The sequence below is a fragment of the Mesoplodon bidens genome (assembly GCF_964165515.1).
Source record: "Mesoplodon bidens genome assembly, chromosome: 18".
NCBI lineage: Eukaryota > Metazoa > Chordata > Mammalia > Artiodactyla > Ziphiidae > Mesoplodon > Mesoplodon bidens.
This window is the reverse complement of record NC_138175.1, coordinates 5,313,306-5,328,865: the sequence shown is the minus strand read 5'-3', so window position 1 is coordinate 5,328,865 and position 15,560 is coordinate 5,313,306. Positions and strand designations below refer to the sequence as shown.

Here is a 15,560-nt window from a genome sequence, read left to right as displayed (position 1 = left end):
AGACACTTAATCTCCAGATGTTCAGGGACACCTCATGGAAACCACCTGCTTAGGCTGCCTTCTGATGGGCCTTCCAGGTGTCAATTTCTCCAGTCCTAAAAGCTATGAAAATAGAGTCAGTGGGTCGAGCCCCACTTGCATTGCGTTGAAGAATTAACCCATCCATCCTCAATTCACTTGGGCTCAACTCTGGCTAGAGAGGTGTTGAACCAACATTTTAAATTTGCCTCTGGGAGCCGCATGAAAATAAGTTTGAAGTAAAGGGGCCTTTGCTCTTTTGCCTTCAGCTGGAAATTTTTGACTTTTGGCTGCAGTCATGCCCATTGGCCTCCGAGAAAAACAAGCCCTTCTGGGAATCGCAAGACTCCTTTCAGCCAATGGGGATGAAGAGACCGCCTAGCAACTCGCTGGTCATCCCCATCCCACCCAATCAGCATGAAGGAAAGGCTGCTCTGTCAGGCTAGGCTAATCACAAGGAGACCAATCCCCCGGGACATGGCAGGGAGAAAAAAATAGAGCCTTTAATTAAGCCCCACATGTGAGCGATCAATGCCAATTTTCCACTTCTAATTTGGTAAAGAATTTCCACCGGGCATGTACTGAGACGTTATAGAGCCTCATAATGTTGGTGATGGGCTCACCTATTTTTCTTTTAGTTCTGGCACATTTTGTTCAGATGACTGGTATGGGAAACAGAGGAAAACCGAGAGCCCTGGGTGGGAGCCAGTCACAGGATGGGCTGAGCCAGAGTGGGGAGTTATTGCCTCAGGCACGCAGCACAGAAAAGTCTCCAATCAGAAGAAGGACGGATATGGGGCCTGATGTGGGTCCCAGGCCTTGCCTGATCTGGGGTCAGCTTGCCCCCAGTGGGGGCCATGACTGAAATGGGGGAGGGTATCTAGAAATTTGCACATTCTTTTAAAAATCATTATTTGCAAGTGCTGCACCTTGGGATTCAGAGCTCTCCACCCACACAGCAGCCCTGAGGGTGTTCGTGAAACCCCAGCTGGAAAACCACAGACCTGGCCCAATGCCTGAAACTGACAGAGAGGGGCTAAAGTCACAGGAGGCTTTTCTAGGGGGTAGGGCTTTTCCTTGTGAGACTGGCCACCTTGCCACTATGCAAAGCACCTATTTGGTGGAATAGCATGGGAAGGACTGGGGGGCGCCCTGCTGACTTTTGGGGAGTTAGAGGGACGGGGACATGTGCGCCTGTCAGCTGGGAGCTGGGAGTGCACCCGGAGAAGTCAAAGGGAACGAGGGCTCCCCACGAGATCAAGGCCAGCTTGAAGCTAGATGCTGATGTGGGTGCCCCCTGTGCCAGAGCCCGACCCTGGCGTTGAGGTCAGGGGAAGGCGTGTGCCCAGCACACAGTAGGCCTGCACTAAATACTAGTGGAATGAATAAACAGCACGTTAAGTTGTCCCCGCTGATGAAATGCTAACACGCTTACACATGAACTACATCAGATCCACAGGTCCACAGCCTTCTCTCCATCATCCATTTGCAACCCCGTGCTCTTTCTCAGCGGATTTACAGCCGACGGTGTGCAGCTGTGCCCGGCCGAATCACTGGTGGGAGGTGCCATCGAGGCCCCTCCCAGGTGTGCTCAGCTGGGGAACAAAAGATGAGACTCCAGGGCTGCCACCACCTTGTACGATTAATGACTAATGACGTGGAGGAAGCAGGCCCTCATAGCTTGCCTGACCTGCTCGACTGTTCCCTGTTCCCAGCTGGTCCTCCTGCAACCCATCCCATCATCATCATCATTCACACCTGCAGTCCTTTCACATCACCCCTTTCTCCAGCATCGGCAATATCGCCTCTCCATCTACCGAAATGTCCAAGTCCGCTACACAGCATCTCATCCCAGCCCACCTTTCCAGCTTCATCTCCCAAAACAGCCCAAACAGCCCTCCGCATTCAACCCCTTCCTGTGTCTCTGTGAAGCCCTCCGTGAGCCGACTGCCCAGAATGCACTGCTCTTTCCTCTCTGCTCAGGATGCACCGCTTTTATCTCTAATCACTTGGTCCTCCCTCTGCCTCCTACTCTGGATGCAAAGGGCCGGGTCTGTTCATGAATGAATGGATGAGCAAATGAATTCATTTAAATATCAGCCAAGGATGTCTATTCTCTGGCATCAAGGGGTCAGGGGAGGTGGGGAGCAGGCAAGGGGCAGATCCTAAGTCTGCCCTCGTTTCTACGCTGCATCTGTGGTGGCTTAGCTGAGAGTGGAAAGCCGAGGTCCCCGCAGAGCTGGAGGAACCAGCAGCAGGAATGGTTCTCTCAAGGGACAATGCAGTGCCCTGTGAGAGTTAGCCTCTGTCAAGGCCAAGGACTGGATAATTGGACGATGTCTCACCAAGAGCCCAGGTGGCCAAGGAGGACCCGCCGTGCTGACAAGTGCTGCTCCTGTCCAGGTCCCAGGTGCGTCAGGAGGGGTGGCAGGCCACCATCCCCCACTGTGGGACTTAACGTGGAGGCCAGTTCTGCCTTCTCGGCTAAGAGCTTCCAGAGCTGGGGGGAGGCAGCTGCATTAGAAAAATGCCATTGGTGGTGTGAACAGTAGCAGAACTGACCCTGGCTAGAACCCCCAGTGGAGCTGGGTGGAGAGATCTGATCAGAAGGGTTTGCAGTGACTGAACCCTCCAGTTCCTGGTGGTGGGTTGGCCCACGAAAGAGGGTCTTCGGGGAGGAATGGAATTCTGTAGGCTTGGTTCTCTAGGTGTCTGGAAGCTAGCCTGGGCTGTTGAAGACTGCAGGGAAGGAAACGAGATTAAAGGGAGACAGACCTAACCCAGCAAGTGAACCTGCTTGTGCTCAGCGAGGGGCAGGGAGAGAGGAAACGGCAAGGGACGTGGACGTCGTGGCCAGGACGGTCAAGAATCACCCAACCAAACATCTTTGGCCTCAAGCCCCTCCTAGCTCTGGGAGTGACCCCCAAGCTCTAGAAACACACCACTGGATGATGTAGGTGCTGGTGTTCTCCAGTTCATGTAAGCCGAGGGCGATGGGCTGAAGATCTGGAATATTCAGGGGGGGGGGCTTTTGAGTTAAATGTATGCCATGGGCAAGGCAGGGCCCTCCAGGATCAGGTCTTTGACGTCGTTTAAGAGTTCGCGTTCACTGGCCGGGGCCGCGCTCTGCAGGCGGCGGAAGCGAGCCTCCAGCTGCTGCTGCTGCTTCTTGAGCTCCAGGTAGGAGTGCGAGAAAATGTGAAAGATGGACGTGGCCGGGAAGGCCATGATGAGGATCCCGCTCAGGATGCTGCTGAGGGCCACCATCTGGCCCGGCACGCTGCTCGGGACCATGTCTCCGTAGCCCACTGTCGTCATGGAGATGACGGCCCACCAATAGGAGGCCGGGATGCTGGTGAACTCCAGAACTCGCCCGGACTCATTCTCGGCCACGTAGACCAGAGGAGAAAAGAGGGTGATGGCTACGCAGAGGAAGAGGAGGAGCAGGCCGAACTCGCGCGTGCAGCGGCGCACCGTGAGCCCCAGCGTCTGCAGCCCTAGCGAGTGGCGGGCGAGGCGCATCACGTAGAGGACGCGCAGGGCCCGCAGCACGCGCAGCGCCAGCCCCACCTTCTCCAGGTACGAGCTCCGGCTCGGCCTCTCGCCGCCCTCCTGGGGCTCGTCAGACACCGCGAGGGACACGTAGTAGGGGGAGATGGCCAGGATGTCGATGATGTTGAGGGGCCCTTGGAAGAACTGGCACTTGTTCTGGGCCTGGACAAACCTCAGGCAGAACTCCAGGGAGAACCAGGCCACGCAGACGGTCTCCACGATGAAAATGTAGTAGCACTTCTGCGAGCACTCCCCCTGGAGAGGCGACAAAACGCAGGGTAGAGGGGGACGGGCAGCAGCATTGGAAATGGCGAAATAACCACACTGAAAAGCAATTCCATAGATCTGTAATGATACCGATATCGATTCCACATGCAGAGTCTCTATACTAAATATATATTCTCTATTTTATATATTAAATATACATTAATAATATATTAACATGTACTAATATATCCTATATTAATATTTATAATACACATCATAATATATTACTGTAATATATATTATATAATACATATCACAATATACTGATATATTAAGTATAGCGTATATTAAACATTAAATATATATTCTATATATATTCTTTGTATAGTATATGGTCTCTATATTCTATATATTATCTATCTATCTATCATTTATCTATACATCGATGGAGCCCTGTTGTAGACTCTTAGTCATCTACCAAAACCCCCTTTTTACATAGTTCTCAAGTTGTGGCTGTGCACATGGCCAGTCAGCTAGATCAGAGACCACTTTTCCAGCCTCCCTTGCAGCTAAGCGTGACCACATAACTAAGCCCCCACCCACAGAATATAAACAGAGGTGATGCATGCCGCCTCCAGTTCCAGGAGTTCAGTGTTGGCGTGAGTTCCTGCACACTCTTTCTCCCCTTCCTGTGAGCCAGGACAACCCAGATGGCCCTGCACCCCAGCTTAGAACCAGCAGATTGGACCAACGCCCTGGGAAGGATGAGCATCATGGTGGAAGAAATCTGGGTGTCAGAATGAGAGCTGCCCACTCGCCTCGGTCCCTCTTTATGAGAGAAACCAACTTCTACTGTGTTGAAAGCTGCTCTGTCGTGAGGCCCCTTGGTTAGAGCAGCCAAGTTTCTCCTTTATGACATAAGCACCTCTTGTGTACCAGGCACTGCTCTGGTGCTGTCACTGAAGCCTCACAGTGATGCCGTGAGCAGGCAGTCGGCTTCATTTATGGCCCAGGAAATGGTCCTGAGCGCTGAGATAACTTGCCTGAGCTCACATTCATAGTAGATGGTCTCCCAGAGATTATGTGCTGTTTTGTAACTACTTTGCCTGCCATCCCTCATTCATTCATCCAGCAAAATTGCATGGAGGACTCACCTTGTGCCAGGTCCCACGCTAGACTCCGGAGGTAAAGGGCTAGAGAAGCAGACGTGGTCTCTGGGGGCGTGGAGCCTGGGGCCGGCAGAGAGGACACCGGCAACCCTGTGAGGCGGATTGCAACTATTTCCCTCCTGAGATCCCAGCCAGGTGGGGCTCCAGTGGGTTCTTCACTGTGTCATTCACACCCCTGCCCCTGCCCCCAACAGAGACTTCCGCTAGCCCCTCTGCTATTCAAAGTGTGCCCTGGAACCTAAAGCATCAGCCTCCCCTGGGAACTTGTTAGAAACACGGAATCTTGGGCTCCACGGCATCCCTGCGGATCCAGAATCTGCATTTTAACAATGATTTGTGTGCACAATAAGGCTGGAGAAGCTCTGGTCTAGTGCAGTGGTTCTCAGCCTTGACTGCACGTGTTAGAATCACCTGGGGGGGGGGGGCTTTGAAAAATACTGATGTCCAGGTCAGGATGCCGGAGATGCTAATTTACTTGATCGAGGTTTTAGCCTGAGCACTAGAATTTTCCAGAAGCCCCATCAATGATTCTCATGCGGAGCTAGAGTTGAGAACCTGACTCTAAATACTACATCTACATCTACATCTCTATCTGCATCTATCTCTATATTGTCTCCATCTGTGTCTATATCTCTATCATCTGTATCTTATGACGGATGAGTGAACCAATGACCAAAGCCAGTTGATGGAGTGAAAAGCAAGATGTTGACAAGTGCAGTTTTCTTTGGATTAAAAACCTCTGACGTGGAAAAAGAAATTATTTCCAGTGCCTGGGCTCACAGGAATACTAAAGTGAAATAATCTTTTTGTCTGGCCTTTGAAGAAAGAAACAGGCTGGACCGTCCTGATCTCTATTCGCCGATCCAGTGTTGGGTAGCTCTCTCCCCTGGTTCTCTGCCTCGGGAGGGTTGAGACAAATGGAAATGACGCAGGTAAAGAAGTTAGCAGGCTGCTGCATCTGCAGGTACATGAAACATTGTAGCTACCCGTATGAGATGATTCACTGGTTGCAGACATAGCCTGCCTGGTCTGTTTAAAGGTTAACTATCCTTCTCCTATCCTGGATTTTACAGGAGGCTGAGGAAATTCTCCAACACACTAGAGGTCTTTGCCATGACTGCCTGGGGTTTGCTTCAGGATTCTGGAAGGCTCAGGAGTTTTGGATCCTGATTCCTCAGTCCTGCTACAAACTTCCTGTGTGACTTTTCCGTGGTCACTGCCGCTCTCTGTGCTTTAGTTTCTGATGAAGAGGGTGGAACAGAATCAGTATTTCTCAAAGCTGATTCATAAGCCCTGCATCAGAATGCCCCAGAGTGCTTGTTACAAATGTGGATTCTGGGGCCCCCATCACAAATCAAAGCCCTGGAGTGAGGCCCAGGAATCTGCTTTTTGGCAAGGCCTCCTGTTGACTCAGAGGCACCTGGAAGTTTTTCAGCCTCTGGGCCAGATTCTCTCGATAAGGCCTCTTTCATCACTGACATTCTGGGAGTTTTTTTTCTCTGGCGTAAGAGCCTTGTGTGGCCTGGGAATAGTCTTCCCAGACCAGTGACCCAATAGCTCAGGAAAGTGACTCCTGGGAGGCAGAGGAGGCCCTGTGGGTCCTTCCTCCCTTTGCCTCTGGTGCTGGCTTTTGGATGTTCCAGGCATGCACCACCCACCTCCCACCGGCCACCTCCCTGCCCTGCAACAAGTGCTCTGCCGAGTCACCCCCTGCATTGCTGCTCCGCTCTGCAGCCTAAACCAACCTCCCAGCAATGGTCCTCAGAGAAATGCCCTGTTAGCGGCTAGCATTGCAATGGCAGGGGTTTATGGGGTTCGAGCTGAGAAAATAATTCCCAGGCCAGGCAATATTTGAAGAAAACTAGAATGGAAGGAAAGAAAAAAGTCACCCTCTCTCTGAGGAAGTTTCTGGTTGTATTCTGTAGGTAGGATGAACAACTCATCCTGGTTTGCCCAGAACTTTCCAGGTTGAGCAACAGACAATCCCAGGTCACCAGAACTTCCCCTCAGTCCTGGGCAAACCGGGATGCTTGGTCACCCCCCTGAGGGGCTTGTCACCGCGAATGAGGCGTGCTCTGATTCCTTCCTGCAATGAAGAGAAACATGACCAGCCCCAGGAAGGCCCGAGGGGTGAACGGTATGAGAGCATGGATGAATGTCACAGATGGATGTGGGGCTATGTTTCCATCCAGGTGAAGTCCAAGAGCGGGCAAAACTCACCTGAGGTGGACAGAATCACCAAAAGAGTGGCTGCCTCTGGATGGGGTAGAGAAGACCACAAACGGACCTGAAAGAACATTCTGGGGTGATGGGAATATCCATATTAAACAGGGCTGTGGGTGTGCCCCATTTGTTACATTGGACAGCTAAGACTTGTGCATTTCAGTGTATGTAAATTTCACCCATAAAACTGTAAATATAAAATGAATGATCATGGTGCTAAATGACTGGGGGTGGGAGGGGGTGGAGAGAGAGAGAGGACCAGAATGGCAGACTGTGGACAATCGTGAAAGCTGAGACATGGGTACTTACTGGGGGTTCATTAGATTATTCTATTTACTTTGTAAATGCTCCAAATTTTCCATCCGGAAAAGATTTTTTGTTTTTGCTTTTGTTTTTAAATCAGAGTTGGAAATCAACACCACAATGAGATACCACTCCACACTCACTAGGATGGCTGTGATTATAAGGACAAAAAGTAACAAGTCTTAGGAAAAGGGGATTAAGTGGTACAGACTACTAGGTATAGAATAAATAAGATACAAGCATGTAATGTACAGCACAGGGAATACAGCCAGTATTTTATAATATCTTTAAATCGAGTATAAGATACAAAAATATCGAATCACTCTGTTGTATACCTGAAACTAATATGATATAGTAAACCAACAATAAGAAAAACAAGTGTTGGTGAGGATGTCCAGAAATTGGAACCTCCCAGACATTGCTGGTGGGAATGTAGATTGGTACAGCCGCTGTGGAAAACAGGTGGGCGGTCCCTCAGAAAACTTAAACATACATTTGCTATATGACCAAGCAATTCCTCTCCTAAGTATACACCCGAAGGAACTGAAAACACACATCCACACAAAAACGTGTCCGTGAAGGTCTGCAACAGTGTGACTGATAACAGCCAACAAGTGGAAACAAGCCAAATGCCCACCAACGGATGAATGAATAAACAAAATATGATCTCTCTATATGTTGGAATATTATTCAGCCATAAAAAGGAAGTCCTGACATGTGCTACAAAGCAGATGAGCCTTGAAAACCTTATGCTCAGTGAAAGAAGCCAACATAAAGACCATATGTTGTATGATTCCATATCTATAAAATGCCCAGAAAAGGCAAGTTCATGAAGATAGAAAGTATGTTCGCAGTTGCCTGGGGCTGGTGGGATGGGGGCGGGGAGGGGATGGGGAATAATTGGAAGTGTGTGCAGTGTTGCTTTATAGGGTGATGAAAACGTTATGGAATTAGTGGGGATGGTTGCATTACTGTATACTAAAAATCACTGATTTGTGCACTTGAATATTTGAGGGTATGAATTATATCTTAATAAAAAAGAACCTCGAGTTTGAGTCTGAGTGGCCAAGTCAGTCTGGGTGAGGCAGGGAGTGAGGTCCGCAGCCTTGCCCCATCCTTTCCTGAAGCTCCAAAGCAGAGCTACTCTGAAGGGCTCTGGGGTCAGAGGGAGGCCAGGGCTTTCTGAAGACAAAGCCATTGTCCCTGAGGGACCATCTGGACAGGCTGTCCAGCAGATGGCTGCAGGTGCAGCTAGGGCCAGTTCTAGAAGTTCCATCTGGGAGGGACTCAGGGCCAAAGTCTTGACCTTGGAGCCTCCCCCGCACCCTCTGTCTCTCTCACAGCAATGCCTGCCATCTCCCTCTTTGGGAATGAGGCCAGAATCGGCCACGTCTTACCCGCTTAGCTCAGTGCTGGTCCCACTGCCCCATTCAGCAGTTCCACCCAGTTCCCTCCCTTTCCTTCCTCCTGGCTGTGAAATCATTTGTGCCTCTGGCACTGGCCTCTGTCCTCGCCCTCCCGGTACCTGGTGGTGCTGACTCATGCCTCTCCCCGAGAGCCAGGTCTCTCTGCCATCCTCCCCTCATTCAGGCCCCTTCCACGATCCTCTCCCTTGTTGCCCTCACCTTGAGCCGCAGTCCCTCCTCCCCAGCCCTGCCCCTACCCTTGGCTCCCTCGTCCTAGCCACCTGGACTCCCCAACCCTGGCACATGGGGGCTCTGAGGGGGGGGTGCTAGGAATTGGACGCACAGAGACCAGGGGAGCGTGGTGAGGTGGGAGGGACAGCATGAAGTATGTATACTCAGGAAAGGGGGGACCATCCAGGAAATGGGGACTAGTGCTTGTTGGCTGGGATATAGGGAGACTCAGCAGGGGGCAGGGGGCAGGGAACAACTCCCCCTCCACAAACTCCCAAAACAGGTTAAGAAGAATTCCATAAAGCCATTACCAAATGTCACTGAACACAGAGAAGCTACAGAGAAGGCAGTTCTCTATGGAGCTGATCCATGATCCAAGAAAGGGCCAGGTAGGAGGAGACACTGGCTCCAGAATGAGACTTTTTTTTTTTTTTTTGCGGTACGCGGGCCTCTCACTGCTGTGGCCTCTCCCGTTGCGGAGCACAGGCTCCGAACGCGCAGGCTCAGCGGCCATGGCTCACGGGCCCAGCCGCTCCGTGGCATGTGGGATCCTCCCAGACCGGGGCACGAACCCGTGTCCCCTGCACCGGCAGGCGGACTCTCAACCACTGCGCCACCAGGGAAGCCCCAGCACAAGACTTTTTATCAAAGGCGGGGAGGAGTGGGAGGGAATTGCAGCCCCAAAGGTGAGCTGCACCCGCGCCAGGAGGGAATTGTTCCATCAAGGGCCCCCAGTGGTTCCACCAGGTCTTTAAAAGTCTCTCTGTAAAAAAAAAAAAAATCTCTCTGTGCTTTCCTTCCTTCCCCATCCCAGCGAGACGCGGAAAGCACAGCACGGGGCACAAGGGGGCGGGGGAAGCGGAGCCCCGCCATCCCACCCCCAGCCGCACCGAGGCTCTGCTCTCATCCAGTGCACTTTGCACGGATGCAATCCAGAGTGCGTCCCTTCGCAGCATCCCCGAAGTCCCAAGCAAACCTCTGGGCAGAAGTAGAAGCTAGAACAGGAGGGGATATGAGAGCATGTGCCTGTGCTTGTCCCCAGGGGTCCCACGGAGCTGGGAGAGAGTTTGAGGAACAAAGCAGATGTGCAGGCGGGAGGGGCACGAGCGAATCCCCAAGGTGGGTAAAAAGAGCCACGGCACATCATAAATAGACCGCCAGTCCTGGTGCCTCCCTCTGAGCAGGTGCTGTCATTATCCTCATTTATAGGTGAGGAAACAGAGGCATAGAGAAACAGAGTGACTCGTCCGAGGGCAGAGCCAGGTAGCAGCAGTAAGGAGGAAGAGAAAGGTCAAGAGAAAAGGACCATGTGTTCAGCTGTAGCAGCCTGGTGACCTTCTGACTCCCCCAGAGGGGGGACAAGGTGCTCTGACCAACAGAGAGGCCAGGCAAGGGCTACAAGGAAAGGGCGCTAGGGCTAAGTGGCAGGGGTGACAGCCCTGGTAGAGGACTCGGGTGGAGGGAAGCAAAGAACCTGAGGAATCGATCACTGGGTGGATGGATAAACACATCGTGGCATTTACAGACAGTGGAATATTACTCAGCCCTAAAAAGGAATGAAGTACTGACATAGGCTACAACACAGATGAACCTTGAACACGTTATGTGGAGTGAATGAAGCCAGAAACAAAAGGCCACATATTGTATGATTCCATTATATGAAGTGTCTGGAATAGGGACACAGAGATGGAAAGCAGACTGGTGGTTGCCAGGGGCTGAGGGTGGGGGTGCGGAGCGGCTGCCTGATTGGTCCAGGGTTTTCTTTTGGAAATGTATTGGAACCTGATAGAGGTGTTGGCTGCACAACCTTGAGAATGTACTAAATGCCACTGAATTGTTCACTTTAAGATGGTTAATTGTATGTTATGTGAATTTCACCTCAATTTAAAAAATAGAGCTGGGATGCTCAGGATATAAGCTCCAAGAAAGTGAGAAATTTGTCTTATCTGCAGCATCTAGAAGAATAGACTTTGTAGGCACTCCGTGACTGTTGATGAATGAATAAAAGGATAAATGTGGTGACTTCCTGTTAACTAGTACCTGATAAGTGAATAATGATGATGACTAACATTTTTTGAGCACTTCCCGTGTGTCGGCTTTGTTCCAATCACTTTACACGAATTACTCTTTTAATCCTCACCATAACCCCCTGAGGAAAGGGCTAATAGCATCCCCATTTTACAGATAAGGAAACTGAGGCTCAGAGAAGTTAAGTTACTTTTCTGAGATCATTGAGCTCATGAAGGATGAGGCCAAGATTCAAATCCAGGGCGTCAGCACTCAGAACCATTACCCTGGACAGAGAAGCGCTTCACAAAGTCCAGATGCCTTAGAAATGCTAAGTGCCATTGAGGCTGAGGGTCTAGCCTACAGGTAGAGGGCCGAGCATCGGGAGAAGTGGTGCAAGGGGTCAGGTTTTAGAGCCAGGCAGAGGTGAGCTCAAATCTTGGCTCTGCCACTTACTAACTTTGAACTTAGGAAAGTGATAACAAGCTTCCCTGAGCCTCAGTTTCCTCATCTGTAAAATGGGGGTAGAAGTGGTATTCACTTCCCAAAGCTGTTACAAGGATTAAGTCCATCCTGTCAAATGCCAGCCTCCTGAAGGGCACATAATAAGCATCAGTTCTCTCATCCCTTCTGGGATGAGCTCCGCCAGGGAACCCAACAGAGTCTGAATGCTTCTAGAGGTGCTTAGGCACTTGGCTTGGTCTTTCCTATCCACAATGCCTCCTGCTTCCTCCATTTTAATTTGCAATCTCGGGCACAGACCTTGCACCCCAACCGCCAAGTTTACTCAAGGGCTGTTGCTGTAAGAAGCTAGAAGAATTAAGGGCAAGGAAAATGCTTTCTTCACAGGTGTGCTAATTCTCCAACCCTGCGTGACACCTCTTCCATGTCTGATGGAGGTGTTCTGCAAGTCACATCCCCTCAGGATGACTTGAACCCTCACGCCTCTTGGGCACTTCCTGTCCCCAGAAGTAGCTGTCCAGCTTTGCAGTCGGTGCTGAATCGCTGCTTTCAGACTGATGTCCCAGAGGACAAATACGAAATACCAGGCACGTGTGGCCAGGAAAGAACATCATCTTTTTATGTAAATGTAAGAGCGCAGTTTGAAAGAACGAAGCCCGCCTGGTCCTCAGCCTCCAGGTTCTCTGAATTACCATCGAAATAGACACACATTTTTTTGGAGGGCTGCATCTCCCAGCCCCTCTCTGAACAGAGCACCCAGGGGTGGCTTCACAGTTGCACAGAGGTTGCAACTGGACCGGGGGGAATCACCTCCCTTGTCCCATGAGTAGAAATGGCTGCCTGATTCCCCGGTTCTGCGGGCCTCTTACCCACCTCTGATTTAATTTTCCAAGTCCCTGTTATACCAACCTGTGTTCATACCCTGCGTAATTTTCAAAGCATCAGGCTTTGAAAAGAGCTTGTCCCTGTGCACAGTCTAAATCCTGGAGCCCTGAAAATCCATCCCTAAGGGGAACAGGCTTTGAAAAATCCAGGGGTCCTTCCTCAGCAACGGGGATCAAGGGCACCCTTAGGGGACAGGGGACGGAAGCCCCTTACTTTGTCCTAATCTTTTTATTGCAGCATCCACATGTAAATATTTCTGTGAACAAGCAGGCTATTAAATTACATGATTTCGTGCTAAAGAATGAAAAAAATGCCTACAATTAGAGCTATAGTCCTCTCTGTGGGGAGAAAGCTGTTCGAAACTCAAAACATTTTGGTTGGTTTTCTTTAGGACAAAATATTAATAGGTTGAACAAGATACATTTTATCCAGCAAAAATTTATTGAGACCCTACTCCGGGTGTGAAGCACTGGCTAGTTCTCCATCTAAGTCCTCTCTATCTGGAAAGTTCTCTGATCCTCCCTGGGATATATGTTTAAGAGAAGGGAACTTAGGTCAACTGACACCAGTTATAAACCATATACAGCCTGCACTGCCTTATGTATACGTTTTATTTATCGGCTCTCTCTCTGCTATAACGTAAGCTCCATAAGTTACGTGATGGGGAGCCATGGAGGATTATAGAGCAACATTTTAACTTAGGAAACAATCCAGTTCTCAGTTTGAAGCTCTCCAATAACCTTCCCAACAAAATGTTAGATTCTTATCTCATTTCTCAGACCATCTGGCCCCCTGGTGGGTGTGGGCAGCTCACCCACAGCTTCCCAGAAAGAGAGGGCAAGAGTGGGCAAGCAAATGTTTCTGCCCTGGCCTCCTGTGGCAGGGTCACTTCCAAATCAACTCATCTGTGAGTTCCCCGTCTGGTGGGACTGATTGGGAGGCTCAGGAACAAGGGCCAGAGGCTCTGCTGTCATCGGCATCTTCACTCGGTTACTCCAAGGAAGCTAAGTGGCCTGAGCCTCAGTTTATTCATCTGACAATGGAGCTGAGATGCCCACGAGAAGGTTGGCTTAAGAAGGTAGGGAATCTGGTCCTGGTCTAGTGCCTGGCACAGAGTAGCTGCTCAGTTAACATGCAATGGGTGCATGGACTGTGTGCAGCTTCATAGTGATGTCAGCCGTCTTACGGAGGAGGAAACTGAGGCTCAGAGAGGTGGAGCAATTCGCCAGTGGTCACAGAGCCAGGAGAGGCCGGGCTGGGCCAGCTCAGCCCACTAAGACCACGGTGGCTTTGTCAATGCCTGGCGCTCTCTATCAGAGGCAGGGCCCCTCATGACTTTCATGGGTGCCCTTTATGTGCTTCCTTCTTCAAAACAAAATGTATAAAATTATCTTTTACCACTGCATTGGTGTGAAAATGAGTACAACTCACACTGGATCCTATTCATTTCTTTCTCTTTTTTTTGGCTGTGTGGCATGTGGGATCTTAGTTCTCTGACCAGGGATTGAACCCACACCCCCTGCATTGAAAGGGCAGAGTCTTAACCACTGGACCGCCAGGGAAGTCCCTCTTTTTTTCTTGTTTGCAACGCTATTAAACGTTTTCGTGGGCCCTCAGTGCCGCGGGTCCTGGGCACCACACCCGAGAGAGAGATGGAACACTCACCTTGTTCTCCTCCGCCCTCAGGTCCGGCATGGTGCTAACGCACAGGCTGACGGCCATGGCGGCCACGAAGAGGATGGACAGACACGCAAAGACCTTTCCGGGGAGCCCCGACTGTGGGTTCTCCACCACGTCCCGCAGCCGGTTCATGAAGAGTGCCCAGCGGGACATGTGCACGGCGGGGCGGCCGGCTGCCCACCCCTGCAGCGTCTCCTCCGTGCGCAGCTCGGCCACTTCGTCCAGCTTCCTCAGCAGTGTCTGCAGGCAGCAGGTCTCCAGATTGGCTTCTTCGATCCCCCAGTAGGTCAGCTCCTCCTGGAAGGACAGCACGCACATCTCCTGGAGCAGGACCAGCTTGCCTGCCGCCAGGAAGCTCACGATCACCCCGAAGGCGCTGGGACTGCGGTCAAAGAAGAACTCTTGGTTATCCTCGTCGTAATCGTCGCAGAGCTGCGCGATCTCCTCGTGGCTCCGGCAGAAGCGGAGTTTGCTCAGGCGGCTCAGTGGAAACTCGTCCAGCGTGCTCCACGGAAGGAGGTACCGCTTGCCCCCCACGTTGACCAGCATCTCCTTCTTCAGGTCCGACGTCCAGGAGGCGTCCTGCGTTCCCAGCTTCCGGGCCCTGCGGTAGTAAATGCCCTTGATGGCCGGGGGCTCCACGGGGCGTGTCAAGAACTGACTCAAAGGGCCGCAGGAGCCAAGGTGATGGTGTCCGGGATGCAGGCCCCTGTCTCTGGAAGGCATGGGTATCACCGAACACGTCCTGGCGCCGGAAAGGGACAAAAGCAAGAGAACAGGGGAGACATCAGTCTCAGGGCAGAGTCCTAGACAGCATCTCCTCATGTCTGCTTTCCTGCAACTGCACCTGCATCACTTATTCTTTTAATCTTCCATCCAACACAGATTTACCGAGCACCTACTACTATGCACTTGGGATCTATCAGTGAACAAAAAGAGATGATGATGACATCCCTTCCCTGATAGAGCATTTATTTATATCTCAGAAGAATCTCCCTGGAACAGCTGTGTCACTTTCAGGCTGTGTGGTCTTGGGCATGTAGCTTAACCTCTCTGATCTCAGCCTCATTATGGCAATGACAAGACTCGTCCCAACTTTGCAAAGTACGGTTGTTGAAAACAGAGCTTAGGGTGTAAAACTTTGCCAAGTTCACTGCTAGGTTGCGATCCCTTATGGACTGCCACCCCAGATAGGTTTCTCAGCCTCTCTCAGCCCTTTGCTTCATCTGCACAGCTAGGGTAGTTTGAGTGCCCACCTCACTGGACACAGTGAGGGTTATGTGCAGTAATACACGTGACGTGTATATTAAGAACACTTCTAGACGCTTCTGACATGGCAGGCACTGACCCACATGACTCTCTTATGTTAACTCATCTCAACAACCCCATGAGGTAGACATTAGTACACCCATTCTAC

General features: G+C 51.0%; 1 protein-coding gene across 1 annotated transcript; it reads right to left on the bottom strand.

Moving 5' to 3' along the window:
* Positions 1-3,054: 3,054 nt before the first annotated feature.
* Positions 3,055-14,869, bottom strand: KCNG4 (potassium voltage-gated channel modifier subfamily G member 4; the record flags this gene model as incomplete). The annotated part of the gene is made up of 2 exons (XM_081216375.1): positions 3,055-3,825; positions 14,129-14,869. The coding sequence occupies 2 exons, from the start codon at positions 14,867-14,869 to the stop codon at positions 3,055-3,057; spliced, it is 1,512 nt and encodes a 503-aa protein (XP_081072501.1).
* Positions 14,870-15,560: the final 691 nt, after the last annotated feature.